This window comes from Dromiciops gliroides, chromosome 2 (assembly GCF_019393635.1).
Source record: "Dromiciops gliroides isolate mDroGli1 chromosome 2, mDroGli1.pri, whole genome shotgun sequence".
Taxonomy (NCBI): domain Eukaryota; kingdom Metazoa; phylum Chordata; class Mammalia; order Microbiotheria; family Microbiotheriidae; genus Dromiciops; species Dromiciops gliroides.
Genome location: NC_057862.1, coordinates 396,779,774 through 396,794,547, shown reverse-complemented (window position 1 = coordinate 396,794,547; position 14,774 = coordinate 396,779,774). Strand labels below are relative to the sequence as shown.

General features: G+C 39.4%; 1 protein-coding gene across 1 annotated transcript; it reads left to right on the top strand.

Moving 5' to 3' along the window:
- The first annotated feature begins 76 nt into the window (after positions 1-76).
- On the top strand, positions 77-13,000 carry COQ9 (coenzyme Q9). Its single transcript, XM_043986498.1, is given in 10 exon segments — positions 77-161; positions 6,941-7,009; positions 7,012-7,108; positions 7,465-7,600; positions 7,997-8,139; positions 8,444-8,528; positions 9,613-9,717; positions 11,016-11,171; positions 11,742-11,795; positions 12,205-13,000. Coding segments are annotated over 10 exon segments (951 nt in total). The 5' UTR covers positions 77-91; the 3' UTR covers positions 12,241-13,000.
- Positions 13,001-14,774: the final 1,774 nt, after the last annotated feature.

Here is a 14,774-nt window from a genome sequence, read left to right as displayed (position 1 = left end):
GCGCGCGCGCGTGCGCACACACACGTACACACACTCTCGCTTCGGGTGGTGTCACGTGGAGACTACTCGAGAGCCACTGCCCACTTCCGAGATGGCGGCGGCGGTGGCTGGGTTCCTCCGTCGGACAGGCTGGAGGTTCCTGCGGCTGCAGTGCCGGCCCGGTGAGGGGGCGGCCGGGCGGGGCACCCCTGGGGCATGGGAGGGGTGCTGGGACGGTGACTGGAGGGGACCTGTGTGATTGTGGCAGAGGGGAACCAGGTTCTGGGCTGCTGACAAGGTGAAGTGAAGGGCACTGTACGGTCTGGGCCAGGCCGGTCTCCCGGGGGGCCTTGCCTTGCTGCTTGGCTGTCCTCCAACAACAGGTGTGAGCCTGGATTCCTCGGGCTTGACTAACGGGCCAACATCTAACCTTGCTCTCCAACCCTGACTTTGGCCCTCACTGTTGTATGCTCTGTCCCAAACATGGACTTTAATCCTGACTTAAACCTTTTTTCGGACTGAGACCTCTGACATATGTTGCATTCGAGACCAAGACCTGGTCCCCAACTCCTGACCCGGCACCCCGACTCCCAGTTCCAAATCTAGCCTAAACCCTGACCCTACTAGAACCCTAACACTGGGCCTTGATTCAACCAACCCCACTTTGACTAGAGGCTCCGAGTGTACATAGGGGCTGTTTGGGATCCTCTGTTTCTATTCCAAAGATGCATCAATGTAGGTAATCCTACCAAGGTCACAAATCACAAACTGTCCACACTCTTCCTCCACAGGAGAGCCTATTGAAGGCCTTTCTAGCTCCCTTGACCTTGCAAAGATACTATGTCCTGGAGTATATCTGCTGTCCCTTTTTTATCTAACTTTCCCACTACTCGATCACCCCACCCGCTAACATTCTACATCTTTCCTATGAAGCCTTTATGAGCTTCTGTTACATGGTTCTTTGTTGGTAAAATGCTCCAGATTCTTTATACCCATCATTTATCACTATCACCATTTCTCTGGAATTTTAATTCATCTAAGACTTAAAATCCATTATTTACCTCCATATATCATCAGAAGAAAAATGTTCTTATTAAAAATACACCTTTTTTTTCCCCCCAAGTAGAAGCTTAGGGTTTTAAAACCATTTCCTTCTCTTTCCAGGGCAGCTGTAGCAGATAGGAAGACTCGTCCAAATCTGTCCTCAGACCCTACCTGTTTGACCCTGGGCAAATCACTTAATCCTGTTTGCTTCTGTTTCCTCATCTGTAAAATGAGCTAGAGAAGGATATGGCAAATCACTCTAGTATCTTTGCTAAGAAAACCCCCAAATGGGGTCAAAAATGCCTGAACAACAAATTTTTCTTTCCAGGTTCTTTATATTGATGAAAGAGGTCTATTTTCAACTTTTTATCATAAATTAGACAAAAGACATTCTTCATCCACTTGATTTTTCCTGTGTAGTTGGAACACTTTTACATGACCCTTCATCTTATTATTTAAAATGTTCTGCAATGTTCTAAAACTTGATGCAAGCAGCATAAAGTCATTTACAAATAGGATATGGAGAACCCCTCTATAGGGAATCTTCCTTTTAGATTTTGTACTGGATATCCTTCATGATGATGGCAAACGTCTTTGTCGGGCACATTCCTTCATGTTTTATACCTCACATGATAATAATCAGAGGGTTGTCAAATAGTTACATCTTTCAAGGAATTGTTAAATGATTTGAGGCATTTGTGAAAGAACAACTTTCTTACTGATGTCTTTTGTTTTTATATCACATTCATTTACAAATATACACCTTCCACCATCACCCCATCAAACCTTCTTTTGGGGGGTTTTTTGTTTGTTTTTGTTTTTGGTGGGGCAATGAGGGTTAAGTGACTTGCCCAGGGTCACATAGCTAATAAGTGTCAAGTGTCTGAGACCAGATTTGAACTCAGGTTCTCCTGAATCCAGGGTCAGTGCTTTATCCACAATGCCACCTAGCTGCCCCCATGTCTTTTTATAGTCAGTAAACAATAAGCAAGTTGTTCTTAAGTTCTCTGCACCTTTCAGTTTTGTGATTCAGGTGTAGGCTTCTGTAGAATATCTTTTGGAAAAGCCTGTTTCCTTCTCATACCTTCAAGGATGCTCTTGGTATATATGTAAGCTTTTTCATAAAGATTTTGTATAAGGGAAGCAGAAACCTGGGAAAGAATTTTTGAAACAAATATTTCTGATAAAGGTCTCATTTCTCAATTATATAGAGAACCAAGTCAAATTTAGAAAAATACATTATTCCCTAATTGACAAATGGTCAAAGGATAGGAAGAGGCAGTTTTCAGACAAATAAAAGCTATCTATAATCATATGAAAAAATGCTCTAGATCACTATCAGAGAAATGCAAATTAAAACAACTCTGAGGTATCACCTCACACCTATCAGAGTGGTAAATATAACAAAAACAGAAAATATTGGCTGTTGGAGGGGATGTGGGAAAGCTGGGATGCTAATCCACTGTTGGTGGAGTTGTGAAAAGATTCAGCCATTCTGGAGAGCAATTTGGAACTATGTCCAAAGAACTATAGAACTGTGCATCCCCTTAGATCCAGCAATAACACTGCTAGGTTTATATCCCAAAGACATCGCCAAAAAGAGAAAAAGACCTACTTGTACAAAAAATATTTATAGCAGCTCTTTTTGTGTTGGCTAAGAATTGGAAATCTAAGGAATGCTCATCAATTGGGGAATGGCTAAACAAATTGTGATATATGATGGTGATGGAATATTATTGTGCAATATGACAAGCAGGATGATTTCAGAAAGGCCTGGAAAGACTTGTATGAACTGATGTATAGTGAAGTGAGCAGAACCAAGAGAATGTTGTGCAGTGACAGCAATATTGTTTGATGAAGAACTGTGAATGACTTAACTATTATCAGTAATACAATGATCCAAGACAATCCCAAAGGATTAATGATAAAGCATACTGTCCACCTCCAAAGAAAGAATTGATCTTGATTGAACAGACTGTGAAGCATACTATTTTTCACTTTCTTTCATTTTTCTTTTATTCAGGTTTTCTTGTACAAAATGTCTAATATGGTAATGTTTTACATAATTGCACATGCATATCCCATATCTGATTGCTTGCTGCCTCAGGGAAGGGGGAGGGAAGGAGGGATTAAAAACTGGAAACTCAAAACTAAAAATAAATATGTTTATTTTTTTTTAAAGATTTTGTATAGTTAAGAGTTAGTAGTTATATTTTCTCAAAGACCCTCTTTTAGGTCATGATAAATCGCTGCTGTTTTTTTTCCAAATGTTTGGTATCTTTTCTTCTAGATATCTTCATAATCCATGAAATTGTGTTGCCCTTTGCCATACTCTTTAGTGTATAATTGGCCTGGCCTAGCTGTTCTTCCCATCCTTGTTTTCCTAAATACCATTTCTACTTCATAAAGTACATCTGGGACTTTATGTTTAAATATGGTTGCTCTGTTCTTATTGGTAGAGAAAATAATGTGTTATAAAAGCCTTGAGAGATATTTTCCATTTTTCATCTGTTGTCCTTCCAGTTTTATCCTTTAAAGCCCCTGGGATGATCCGACTTAACTAGGTCTCTCTCAATAAGCCTTCTATAAACGTTTTTTTTCTTCCATTGTTTCTTCATGCTTTATAAGGCAATAACAGTCATAATCTTCCACTATCCTCCTCTGGAAGGTTTAACAAATAACTTTTTTGTTATAAAATGATACCACCTTTAGCTTAGATCTATCTCTACTTAGAAAGGAAACAAAGACAGTTTTGAGGTTCTTTTTAGCCCTTTGTAATAGTGATGGATTAACAAGAGTTAAATTTCCTTAGAAAATGGCAATATCTATTCATCTCTGTTCTTTTTTATTAATTTCCCATTTGGGGACATCAATTTTGTTTGGTTTTTAAATTTAAACCTGAAGTTTCATTGGCTTAGGGAATTCCCTGTGAAACAGCTACCTTTACTTTATAGGCTGGCAATTCATCTTTAACTTATCATTTGAGAGATTTGTCTGGTGCACTGAGAGGTTAAGTAAATTACTCATAATCACACAGCTAATATGTGTCAGGTGGTATCAATAGCTTGTTTAAATAGGTCATACCTCATCCAATGGCAGTCACAGTCACAGCAAAAATGGAATGGAGCTGTGTAGGACTGAGAATAATTTTACATTTCTATTTTCTTGTTTGTCATGGCCATAGAATTCATCACCAAATGGCCAGCCTATTTGGCGAAAGCCTTTTCAAGATGGTAGAGCATAATGGAGCCTTTAAGAACCCAGGGTCACTTCCATGCTATGATAAAGGCATCCAAGTACTTTTACAGAGGAGAAAATCATAGCTGACACTGAAATAATCTTCTGAGGTTTATAAAATGCATTCAGTTGCTGTCTCATTTGATTCTCACAATCAACCCTGTTAAGTAGGGGAGTATAAACATTATCCATAGACTTCATAGACACCAAAGCTGGAAGGAACCTTAAAAACTGCCTAGTCTAACCCCATCATTTTTCAGATTAGGAAAATGAAGCCCAGAAACATTAAGGGCAAATACTTTATACAAAGTCACATAAATATTAAAAGATCCAGAATTCAATTTTAGATTCCCTGGCTCTTTTCACCAAACTATGTTCCTTATCATTTTATAGATAGGATTCTGAAGTCCAGATCGAAAAAGTAATTTGTCTTGTTTCAGTTGTATCAAACTCTTTATAACTCCTTTTGGGGTTTTCTTGGCAGAGATATGGAGTGGTTTGCCATTTCCTTCTCCAGATATTTTTACAGATGAGGAAACTGAGGCAAACAGGGTGAAGTGATTTATCCAAGTTCACACAGCTAGTAAGTTTCTGAGATGGGATTTGATCTCAGGAATCCTGACTTTAGGTCCAGTGCTCTTTCTACTACTCACAGCTAATAAATGGCAGTGCTAAATACAATCCATACTATTTGACCTTTTTTTTTACATTAATATTCTAGCACTTCATAGAATCATTTCTGTTACCATCGCCCCTTTCTCTTTTACTTTTTTTGAGCAGCCCTCCTCTAATTTGTCTTTTGCCTCATTATACCCTGGTTTATTTAATGGGTTCTTTTGGATATCTGATATTTTGATAGGGATCTCAAGGAGGATCTTCAATGTAATTTTTCTGGGAATAATTATTCTTAACCCCCTATTTAATATTTTTTAAAAATATTTTTCACTTAGCATTAAATCCAATAATAATAATTTTATGATTCAGATTCTTATTCTGCCAAAAGGTTTCTGATTTTCTTTATTTCTTTTTTTAAAAATCACTATTCTGGGGCAGCTAGGTGGCATGGTGGATAGAGCACCGGCCCTGGATTCAGGAGGACCTGAGTTCAAATCCTGCCTCGGACACTTAACAATTACTAGCTGTGTGACCCTAGGCAAGTCACTTAACCCCAATTGCCTCACCCCCCAAAAAAAATCATTGTTCTGATGTTGAGGCAGGTTGGAATCTGGAAAAGTTAGAATATGGACAACAGCAGACTTATAATCAACTGTATTATAAACTCCTCTAAGGCAGGACACATGATTCCTACTTTTTTAATATGCCCCATAATACCTAACTTGCACATAGCAGATTATTAATGTTGAATGAACAAATGAAATACATTATCTTTAATGTCAGGTTCTCTTTTGTCAATTCAAACAACATTAGGACAGAAAATCTATAATGATTTTCTAGAAAGGAAGTTATTTCTCTACTCAGTAGTAGCAATATCCCATAATCTTAAATGCTATTTCTTGTATTTAGAATGTCTTGCAAAAGTTAACTAAAGATTGGCTGAACAAGTAATCCTACCTGGCCAACACTTGTAATCATTACGTATCTATTAAGATATATTAATTTTGATAAATATATTTTATTAGTGTTTTAACTTCTTTATTCAAATTTTAAACTTGTATTTTTTAATTATTCTTTGCCGTTGTTGTTATTATTGTTCTGATAATGTCTGATTTTTCATGACCCCATTTGGGATTTTCTTGTCAAAGATACTGGAGTGGTTTGCCCAGGGTCACACACTAGTAAATGTCTGAGGCCAGATTTGAATTCAGAAAGATGAGTCTTCCTGACTTCAGGCCCACACTCTATCTGCTGTACCACCTAGATGCCCTAAAATTTCTCTTCATTCTGTATTTTATTGAAGTAAATATATATGTATGATATGGGAAAAACCCTGAACTTGGAATCCAAAGAACTGGATTCAAGTCTGGGCTGTGACACTTGCTGCTTGGGTGGCTTTGGTCAAATGATTTTACTTCATCTCACAAAAATTAAGGTTTCATACTAAATAAATCCTTCAAGATGTAACATTCTATGGTGCTAGAATAGCTTGTCATATAGCAGTTTTTTTTCTTCAGAGTATATAGATCCATGATCTCACTTGATTCTCAGCCCTATAAGGTAGGGCAGGCATTAACATTCCCACTATCCAGATGATGATATAGACATAGAAGAAGTAATGATTTGCCCATCATCTCAAAATGGGTAGAAGTTGAATCCTAGCTCAGTCTTTCAGTGATAACTATAACAACAACAACACTCTGATTGTATAAAACTTAACAGTTTTCCCAAGTACTTTCACATATGTCATATCATCTGTTCTTTATAACACACAAGATAGATGGGTCAGGATGATGATCCCCATTTGACAGGTAAAGAAACTGGGTTCAGAAATGTTAAGTGATGCCCACAGTCACACAGCCATGAAGTGGCACAGCCAGAACTAGAACTCAGCCATGCTGTCAGGGCTATTCGTTGCCTGAGGTCTTCATCCCAAACTCCTAAAATATGGATTGCTGTAGTATCCTGTTAATCTCATGATATAACATAAGCTCTCTTGTGCCACCTTTGATCTTGAGTATCTTATGAAGATGTCTGTGACTGACCATTCTACCTCCTATTTCAGTGACCAGGTGTCAGCTCTCCCCAATGCCACGTGCCTTCCATGCTTCAGCTTTAGCAATGAAATTTTCAGATGACAAAAGTACCAGCCCCCACCCTCTTCCTCTCAGCAGCACTCTGAGTCACAGGGAACAGAGGAGCCCAATTCAGAGTCTTCACGCTCGTACCCCCGGTAAGCACCAGCAACTCAGTCATCTGATTTCTAGTCTCCCTGAGTGCTTATATTTTTTATTGATGTCACTACTCCAAAAAGTTACAGTTTTTCAGTGTGGTGCCCAAGGGACACATCTGGGTCAAGCAGATCCTTTTGTTTATTGAGTAACAACTTTGGTATATACTAGATGCCCTTGCTTTTTAATAACAGTAGTGGGAAAAGAGAATGGAGATCTTTTTAATCCTATTGGCATTGAAACAGCTATGGCATCAACAAAAAGGAAAACAAAATTGATGTGCTTCTCAACCCTATAAGAAAACAGCATTTGGGACTCAGTTTCGGCACTGGGCTTGTTTTCCTGAATTGGGCTTCAGGTACACAGATCAGGGCGGTGAGGAGGATGAGGACTATGAAAGCGAGGAGCAGCTGCAGCATCGGATCCTGACTGCAGCTTTGGAGTTTGTGCCTGCTCATGGGTGGACCCCAGAAGCCATTGCAGAAGGAGCTCAGGTATATATGTATGTAGGGAATCTGTCAATAACCAAGAAGTTAGTAGAGAGTCAAAACTGCTGGGCATCATGGAGATTCTTAGGTCTCCTTCCCTTCTCCCACATGTGTATACCCAAAGATCCTTGTCTGTCTTTCTTTATTGTGGTAGCGTATCACGATCACTGAACCTAGAGTTAAGAGTCCTGAGTTCAAATTTTGGTTCTAATACTTATTAGCTATGTGACCACTAGAAAGATTCTAAATGTCTATGAGATTCCTCTGTATAATGCAAGTAACACTTCTCCTACCTACCTCAGGGTTGTTGTGAGCAAAGTTTTTTATAAACCTCAAAGAACCATTAAAATGTGAGTTATCATTTTAGAGGCTCCACTGGTCTCTCTCTTTTCTCTTTCACAGTCCTTGGGTCTCTCTAGTGCAGCAGCTGGCATGTTTGGAAATGATGGCAGTGAACTGATCCTGCATTTTGTGACACAGTGCAATGCTAAGCTCAATCATGTGATGGAAGAGGAACAAAAGCTTGTGCAGTTGGGCCAGGCTGAGTGAGTATCCTGTAGTATCAACACTGAAGAGTATAGGGACACATTTGCCAGGGCCCAGCTCTCCCAGCCTATCTCTAATTACAAGGCTTTCCACAGAACAAGGAGAAAAAAATAGATCCTGCAGTCCAGCTCTTTTAGGCAAAAAATCCCCACTGACCAGCTGCTCTCATGGCCCAAGTACAGATGGCTTTGGCCAGGTCAGAGTAATGAGCCAGAAAAAGCCACTTCCTACCCTAGGACTGAGGGTAGCACCAAGCCATCTACTCTGACACAAAAACACACTGTTTTCTTTTCCCTCTTCTAGGAAGAGGAAGACAGACCAGTTCCTGAGAGATGCAGTGGAAACCAGACTGAGAATGCTGATCCCATATATTGAACATTGGCCCCGGGTACAAAGTTCATATATAGTCCCCTTATCATTATTAATGACAATAATAACAATAATACTCAGCACCAACTCAGCCCTAAGCATTGTACCAAAGTTAACTCATTAATCTTCACAGCAAATGAAAAGCCTAGGAATACAGAGTGTGATAGGGCCAGGATTCAAACCCGCATCTATTAAATAATTTAGTGACTGTTAATCCAGGCCCTCTTTTTTGGAGCATGAGGAAGGGGGATGAGGACAGTCTGGCAATATGAATGGCCTTGGGCCCTGGCTTACAGAATAAGCTGAGTCCTACCAGCCTAAAGCAAGCCTCACTGCCCAAAGGTGGTAGGCGTCCATGAAGGGAGTTGTAGAAAAGCAGGTGGCTTTATCGCTGCATCCCTAACATAGAGCACTTTGATAACAGCCACCGCATGATAGTAGAGGAATTGTGGGAATTAATAATAAAAGAATAGATAGATTGAGGCCATATTATGGATGGTATTGAATGCCATCCTATAAGGAATTTAAGCTTAGGCTTTGGCCTTATAGATGATACCAAGTCTGTGAAAATTTTTGAGCAGGTATGGGATATAGTTAGAGCTGTAATTTGAGGAAGATTAATCAGGCATTAGTGTGCAGAAGATTTCTGAAGGTGGGAAGGCCAGTTAGGAGGTTATCGTAGTGTGTGGTGAAAGGTCACGAAGCCCTGAACTAGAATGTCCACATTGAGAATGGAAAGAAGGGAAGCCATTGATCACTGGAATATTTATGCTGCTGCCAAGGCTCAGCCTGGGTACTACACTGTGAATCAAGCACTGGTTTTCCTTGCTTATTGCCAAGGGAAGTATCTCTATGTAATCAAGGAAATTGATGAACAGCTCAGGCAAGCAGGATTCAGATTTGGGGACTGTCAAAGCTTCATGCTTCTGGACTAAAATTGGACTATCAGCCAGTGAAGAAAAGTCTTAGTTCTTTTATTGCTTGTTTTGTTTTTGCACGTGTGAGTTCAAACTACAAAGTAAATTGTTTCTTATTAACTGTACGTGTCAAACAGTGCCATTATGGGATGATGCCATACTTGCTTCTGTTTGTTTCCTTTTTAGGCCCTCAGCATCCTTGTGCTTCCCCATAATATCCCGGCCAGCCTAAACCTCCTCACCAGCATGGTAGATGATATGTGGCACTATGCCGGAGACCAGTCCACTGATGTAAGTGCTTCCTACAGGTCCTGCCCATTTGTACTTTTTTTTTTTTTAGTGAGACAATTGGGGCTAAGTGACTTGCCCAGGGTCACACAGCTAGTAAGTGTCAAGTGTCTGAGGCTGGATTTGAACTCAGGTCCTCCTGACTCCAGGGCCAGTGCTCTATCCACTGCGCCACCTAGCTGCCCCCCATTTGTACTTTTGCCTAGAACAATTGTGGGGTAATCTGCTGTAGTCACCAAGGTACTTAGGAGTCTTAGAACACAGGAATCTGATGTTCTGATTTAAGTCCCAGTTAACTCTAAAACTTAAAATGAAGATTCATTATAGAAATTTATGAAAGTTCTCTAACCATAAAAAAAAAGTTCTCTAACCATGAGCCTCCTTCATGGGGCTTACAGTATCATCATCTCGGAAAAAAAGACAAATTGAAACAATAAAGAGAGACAGGCATGTTCTTCAATGACAATTCCCACAGAGCTAACTCAAGGCTTTAATTTTTAGTTTAAAGTTAAGTGTCCTGGCCACATAACCAAAAGTTGTTAGAGCATTTTTCTTACCTACAGTAATGATGCAAATCACAAGAGATTGTTTTTATTTAGAACTGCTTTTTTTATAACTATTTCCCAGCAACCTCTCAAGATTTAAATCCTGCAGCAGAATCTCTTGGAGTTGTGTGGTTTTTTTTAAAAACTCAGGCTGATTTCATTAACACTGCTCTCAAAAAAGAATACCATCGAGACACCCATCTCTTTAAAAAGAAACTCCCTTCCCCTAGCCCACTTCTTCCTCCACTGAGAGATCAATAAACTCATTTAAAGCATCCTCCAACAAAGAATCTGCTTTGTTAAAAAGCATCATCTTTTTGGCAGGAAATAAAAGAAGTAACTTATACCTTCATAAAAACAATTAATAAGTGATGGTATTTTGTGGAACCTAGGTAGGGGAGGCAGAGAAAGGCTCCCACCACAGTTGTAATAAACTGCTTTAATAAACTTCTTCCATGTGGGAATACACCACCGACTGAGATAGTAGGAAAATGAAATTGGAAAGGAAAGAAATTAAAGGAATAAAACACTAAGCAGCTGAGTGGTGCTTTAAGGAGGGGTTTACCAAGACAAGCTGCTCCCTTGCACAGTTACAAGTTGCTGAGGGCTTCTTCTAACTCTGGAGAACTAAGGGCAAGGGAAGCAGTGTAGCAAAGAAAGATCTTGCCTATGTCAGGCCTGACTTTGGCCCAAGCTTTTTCTCTCCCAGGGTCAGTACCAACTCTGATTTGTTTTCTTGGCTTGCTTATGATGCAGATTAACTGGTACACACGTCGGGCAGTACTGGCTGGCATCTACAACACTACAGAGCTAGTGATGATGCAGGACTCTTCTCCTGACTTTGAAGACACTTGGCACTTCCTTGAAAACAGAATCAGTGATGCTATGAACATGGGACACACAGCCAAACAGGTTACCTAAAATTGACTTTGTTAGAACAGCATGGGAGCTGTTCTACCATAATTCTACCACTGGTAATCTTCTAAAATTTTGTGAATAAAAACATGTCACCTGCAACTCTTCATTAGGATACTCCATTCCATCCCTCATGCTCAAAATGGGTGACATATACCTAGACACTTAACAAAGAATCTAACTTCTTCTGCCCCGTCACTGTACATTAGTAGCTATATGCCTCCATTGCTCCAGTGAATCATTTGACCTCTACATGGGCAATTAAACCATCTTTTAGTATAGAGGTATCAAACACTCGACCTACAGCACTCCCTAATTTGACCCAAGCCAAATTAACAGGTAATTGGGAAATATTTAATAAAATAAATATACAATAAAACCTAGATATTTTTAATTTATGGTTTTCTAAGTCAATATGCAGCCCACAGAGATCCCATTTCTAGTTGTTTGACACCACTGTTCTAGTAAATAGACTCCATCTGGGCTACACTTGCTTGTTTTTTAATACCTGCTTTGTCTTTAATTACCTACTACAGCACTTGAGAGTTTTCATTCTGTTTTTCCTAGGTCAAATCTACTGGGGAAGCACTTGTCCAGGGAATGATGGGAGCAGCTGTGACTGTGAGTATCACTGCGGATTATTGAGTTTCAAACTTGAGTTTGCATCAGCCTTAAACCTTACATGCTAGGCAATTCAAGTAATTTTAATTCTTGAAGTGAAAAGTTAAAAAAGGCTAACACTAGTTTAACCTCACGTGCCCCCTAGTTGCAGTCATCTCATCTCTTCACTCTTCCGTTGTCCCTGGGGAAACTAATCAGAGCCTGGAGTCAATGGTGTTTTGTATAATAACTAGCATTTATATGAAGCTTTAAGGTTTACACAATGCTTTTCATACATTATCTCATTCAGTGTGGTATCACATCACTGCTACCCCTCCAGTCTCTGTTATTCCCACTGGCTGCTACCTGATTTATAGTCAGGACCAGGCTGTGACCTTTCCTTCCGTCTGTTTTGGTTTGTCTTCATTAGCTCAAGAACTTGACAGGTCTAAACCAGCGTCGATGATGAGGAAGGAGAGTAAGCCGAGTGCCCAGAAGAAAATGAGAGTGTTTTGACAGCTCTTTGAAAAACATAAAGTGCTTTACCAATGTAAAGTATCATTCAGAACAAATAAGAATTTGTCCCAAACATTACCCTGTGCAATGAACCATCTATGTGCTGTTTTCTTTGCTGACTATTCCTGACCAGAAATTGGGTCAGTTCTTCAGTTCCTAATGCCACATCAGATCTCCTGTCTTCAGCAGCCTCACACCTCTGTGTAGCAACTGTGTTGTTGGAAAATCAAAAACCTCACCCAGCTATTCTGGCAGTGATACCTTACTCTTACCATCCCAGCACACTATGCGCTCCAGGAATATATTGCTCATGTCTTAACCCTCTCCTAAGCACTTCTTAGGGCTATAATTTGGTGCGTGAACACCATTGTGGTTCTGCTATTAGTGTTTACTGTTACATTGCCATTCCATCCCAGCTGAGCTGTATGAAAGAACAGCATAGTTTATGTGTATCGCACATGATCTTCTTCAAGTGGTCCCACACTGACATCTTCTCTGTTGTTCCAGCTAAGGTCCTTCTAGGATATCTATGGAGAGGGAACAGGTGGGACATCATCTTTGATTCAGGTGTCTGCCAGATAGTTGTGCCCATCTATGCCTTGCATATGGTCCTAGGCCCTGTTCCTTGAGGAGCCTTATACCTACTCTGTTATGGAATTGTTAGTAAATTTAGATTCTGTGGAGATGATAATAAAAGTGTTTGGAACAATTCTAGTTGTTAATGTGTTCTTAAAAGGGCAGAAGGGTAGGACTAAAAGGGGACTTTCGCCTTCAACCTTGTTCTTGATTTGGTTTCTTCCCATAATTTAGATGACCTTGTTCTGTCTACCTGCCTCCCACACTATTGTAAGGGCCAAAAAGGGCCAAATTTATTATGGGGAGAGTTAATTGGGTAGCTCGCCGTAATACTGGGATTGTGAGAATAACTCCCAAATTGTTAGCTCCAGATTTGTATTTTCAACTGCCAGCTAGACAACTCTACCTGTGTACCTTAGGAACCTTAAACTCAAACTATGTGACATTAGACAAGTTACTTCCCTACTCTGGGCCTGTTCTGTCTATAAAATGAGGGGATTGGAATAGATGATCTCTAAGGGCCCTTTCGACACTAAAACCTCAATGATCCTATATGTCAAACCAAATTCTCCCTCTTTCCTCAGCCTTTCAGCATGCATTGTGTATAGTGTTGAATTTGGAGTCAGAAAGACCTGGGTCCCCAATAAGATCACGGGTGAAACAGGGATGTCCATTATCAACTCTATTATTTAATATTGTACTAGAAATGTTAGCTTTAGCAATAAGAGGAGAAAAAAGGAATTAAAGGAATTAGAATAGGCAAGGAAGAAAGAAAACTATCACTCTTTGAAGATGATATGATGCTATACTTAGAGAATCCTAGAGAATCAACTAAAAAAGTACTTGAAACAATTAACAACTTTAGCAAAGTTGCAGGATATAAAATAAATCCACACAAATCATCAGCAATTCTATACATGACCAACAAAGTCCAGCAGCAAGAGGTAGAGAAGTTCCATTTAAATTAAATTAATTTATTTATTTTGGTGAGGCAATTGGGGTTAAGTGACTTGCCCAGGGTCACACAGCTAGTAAGTGTTAAGTGTCTGAGGCTGGATTTGAACTCAGGTACTCCTGAATCCAGGGCTGGTGCTCTATCCACTACGCCACCTAGCTGCCCCTGAGAAATTCCATTTAAAGTATCGGTAGGTAATATAAAATACTTGGGAGTCTACTTGCCAAGACAAACCCAGGAACTCTATGAACACAATTACAAAACACTTTTCACACAAATAAAATCAGATCTAAATAATTAGAAAAATATCAGTTGCTCATGGATAGGCCAAGCTAATATAATAAAAATGACAATTCTACCTAAATTAATTTACCTATTTAGTGCCATACCAATCAGACTGCCTAAAAATTATTTTATGAAGCTAGAACAAATAATAACAAAATTCATTTGGAAGAACAAAAGGCCAAGAATATCAAGGGAACTATTGAAAAAAAAATGCACAGGTAGGTGGACTAGCTGTACCAAATCTGAAGCTTTACTATTAAGCAGCAGTCATCAAAACTGGTACTGGCTAAGAAATAGAGTGGTGGATCAATGGAATAGATTAGGCACAGGAGACTCAGTAGTAAATGACTTTAGTAATGTACTGTTTGATAAATCCAAAGACTTCAGCTTCTGGGATAGGAATTCAGTATTTGACAAAAACTTCTGGGGAAACTGGAAGATAGTATGGCAGAAACTAGGCATAGACCAACATCTTACACCTTATACTAAAATAAAGTCAAAATGGGTACATGATTTAGACATAAAAGATGATACCATAGGTAAATTAGGAGAGGAAGGAATAGTTTACCTCTCAGATTTATGGAAAGGAGAACAGTTTGTGACCAAACAAGAGATAGAGAATATTATGAAATGAAAAATGTATGATTTTGATTACATTAAATTAAAAG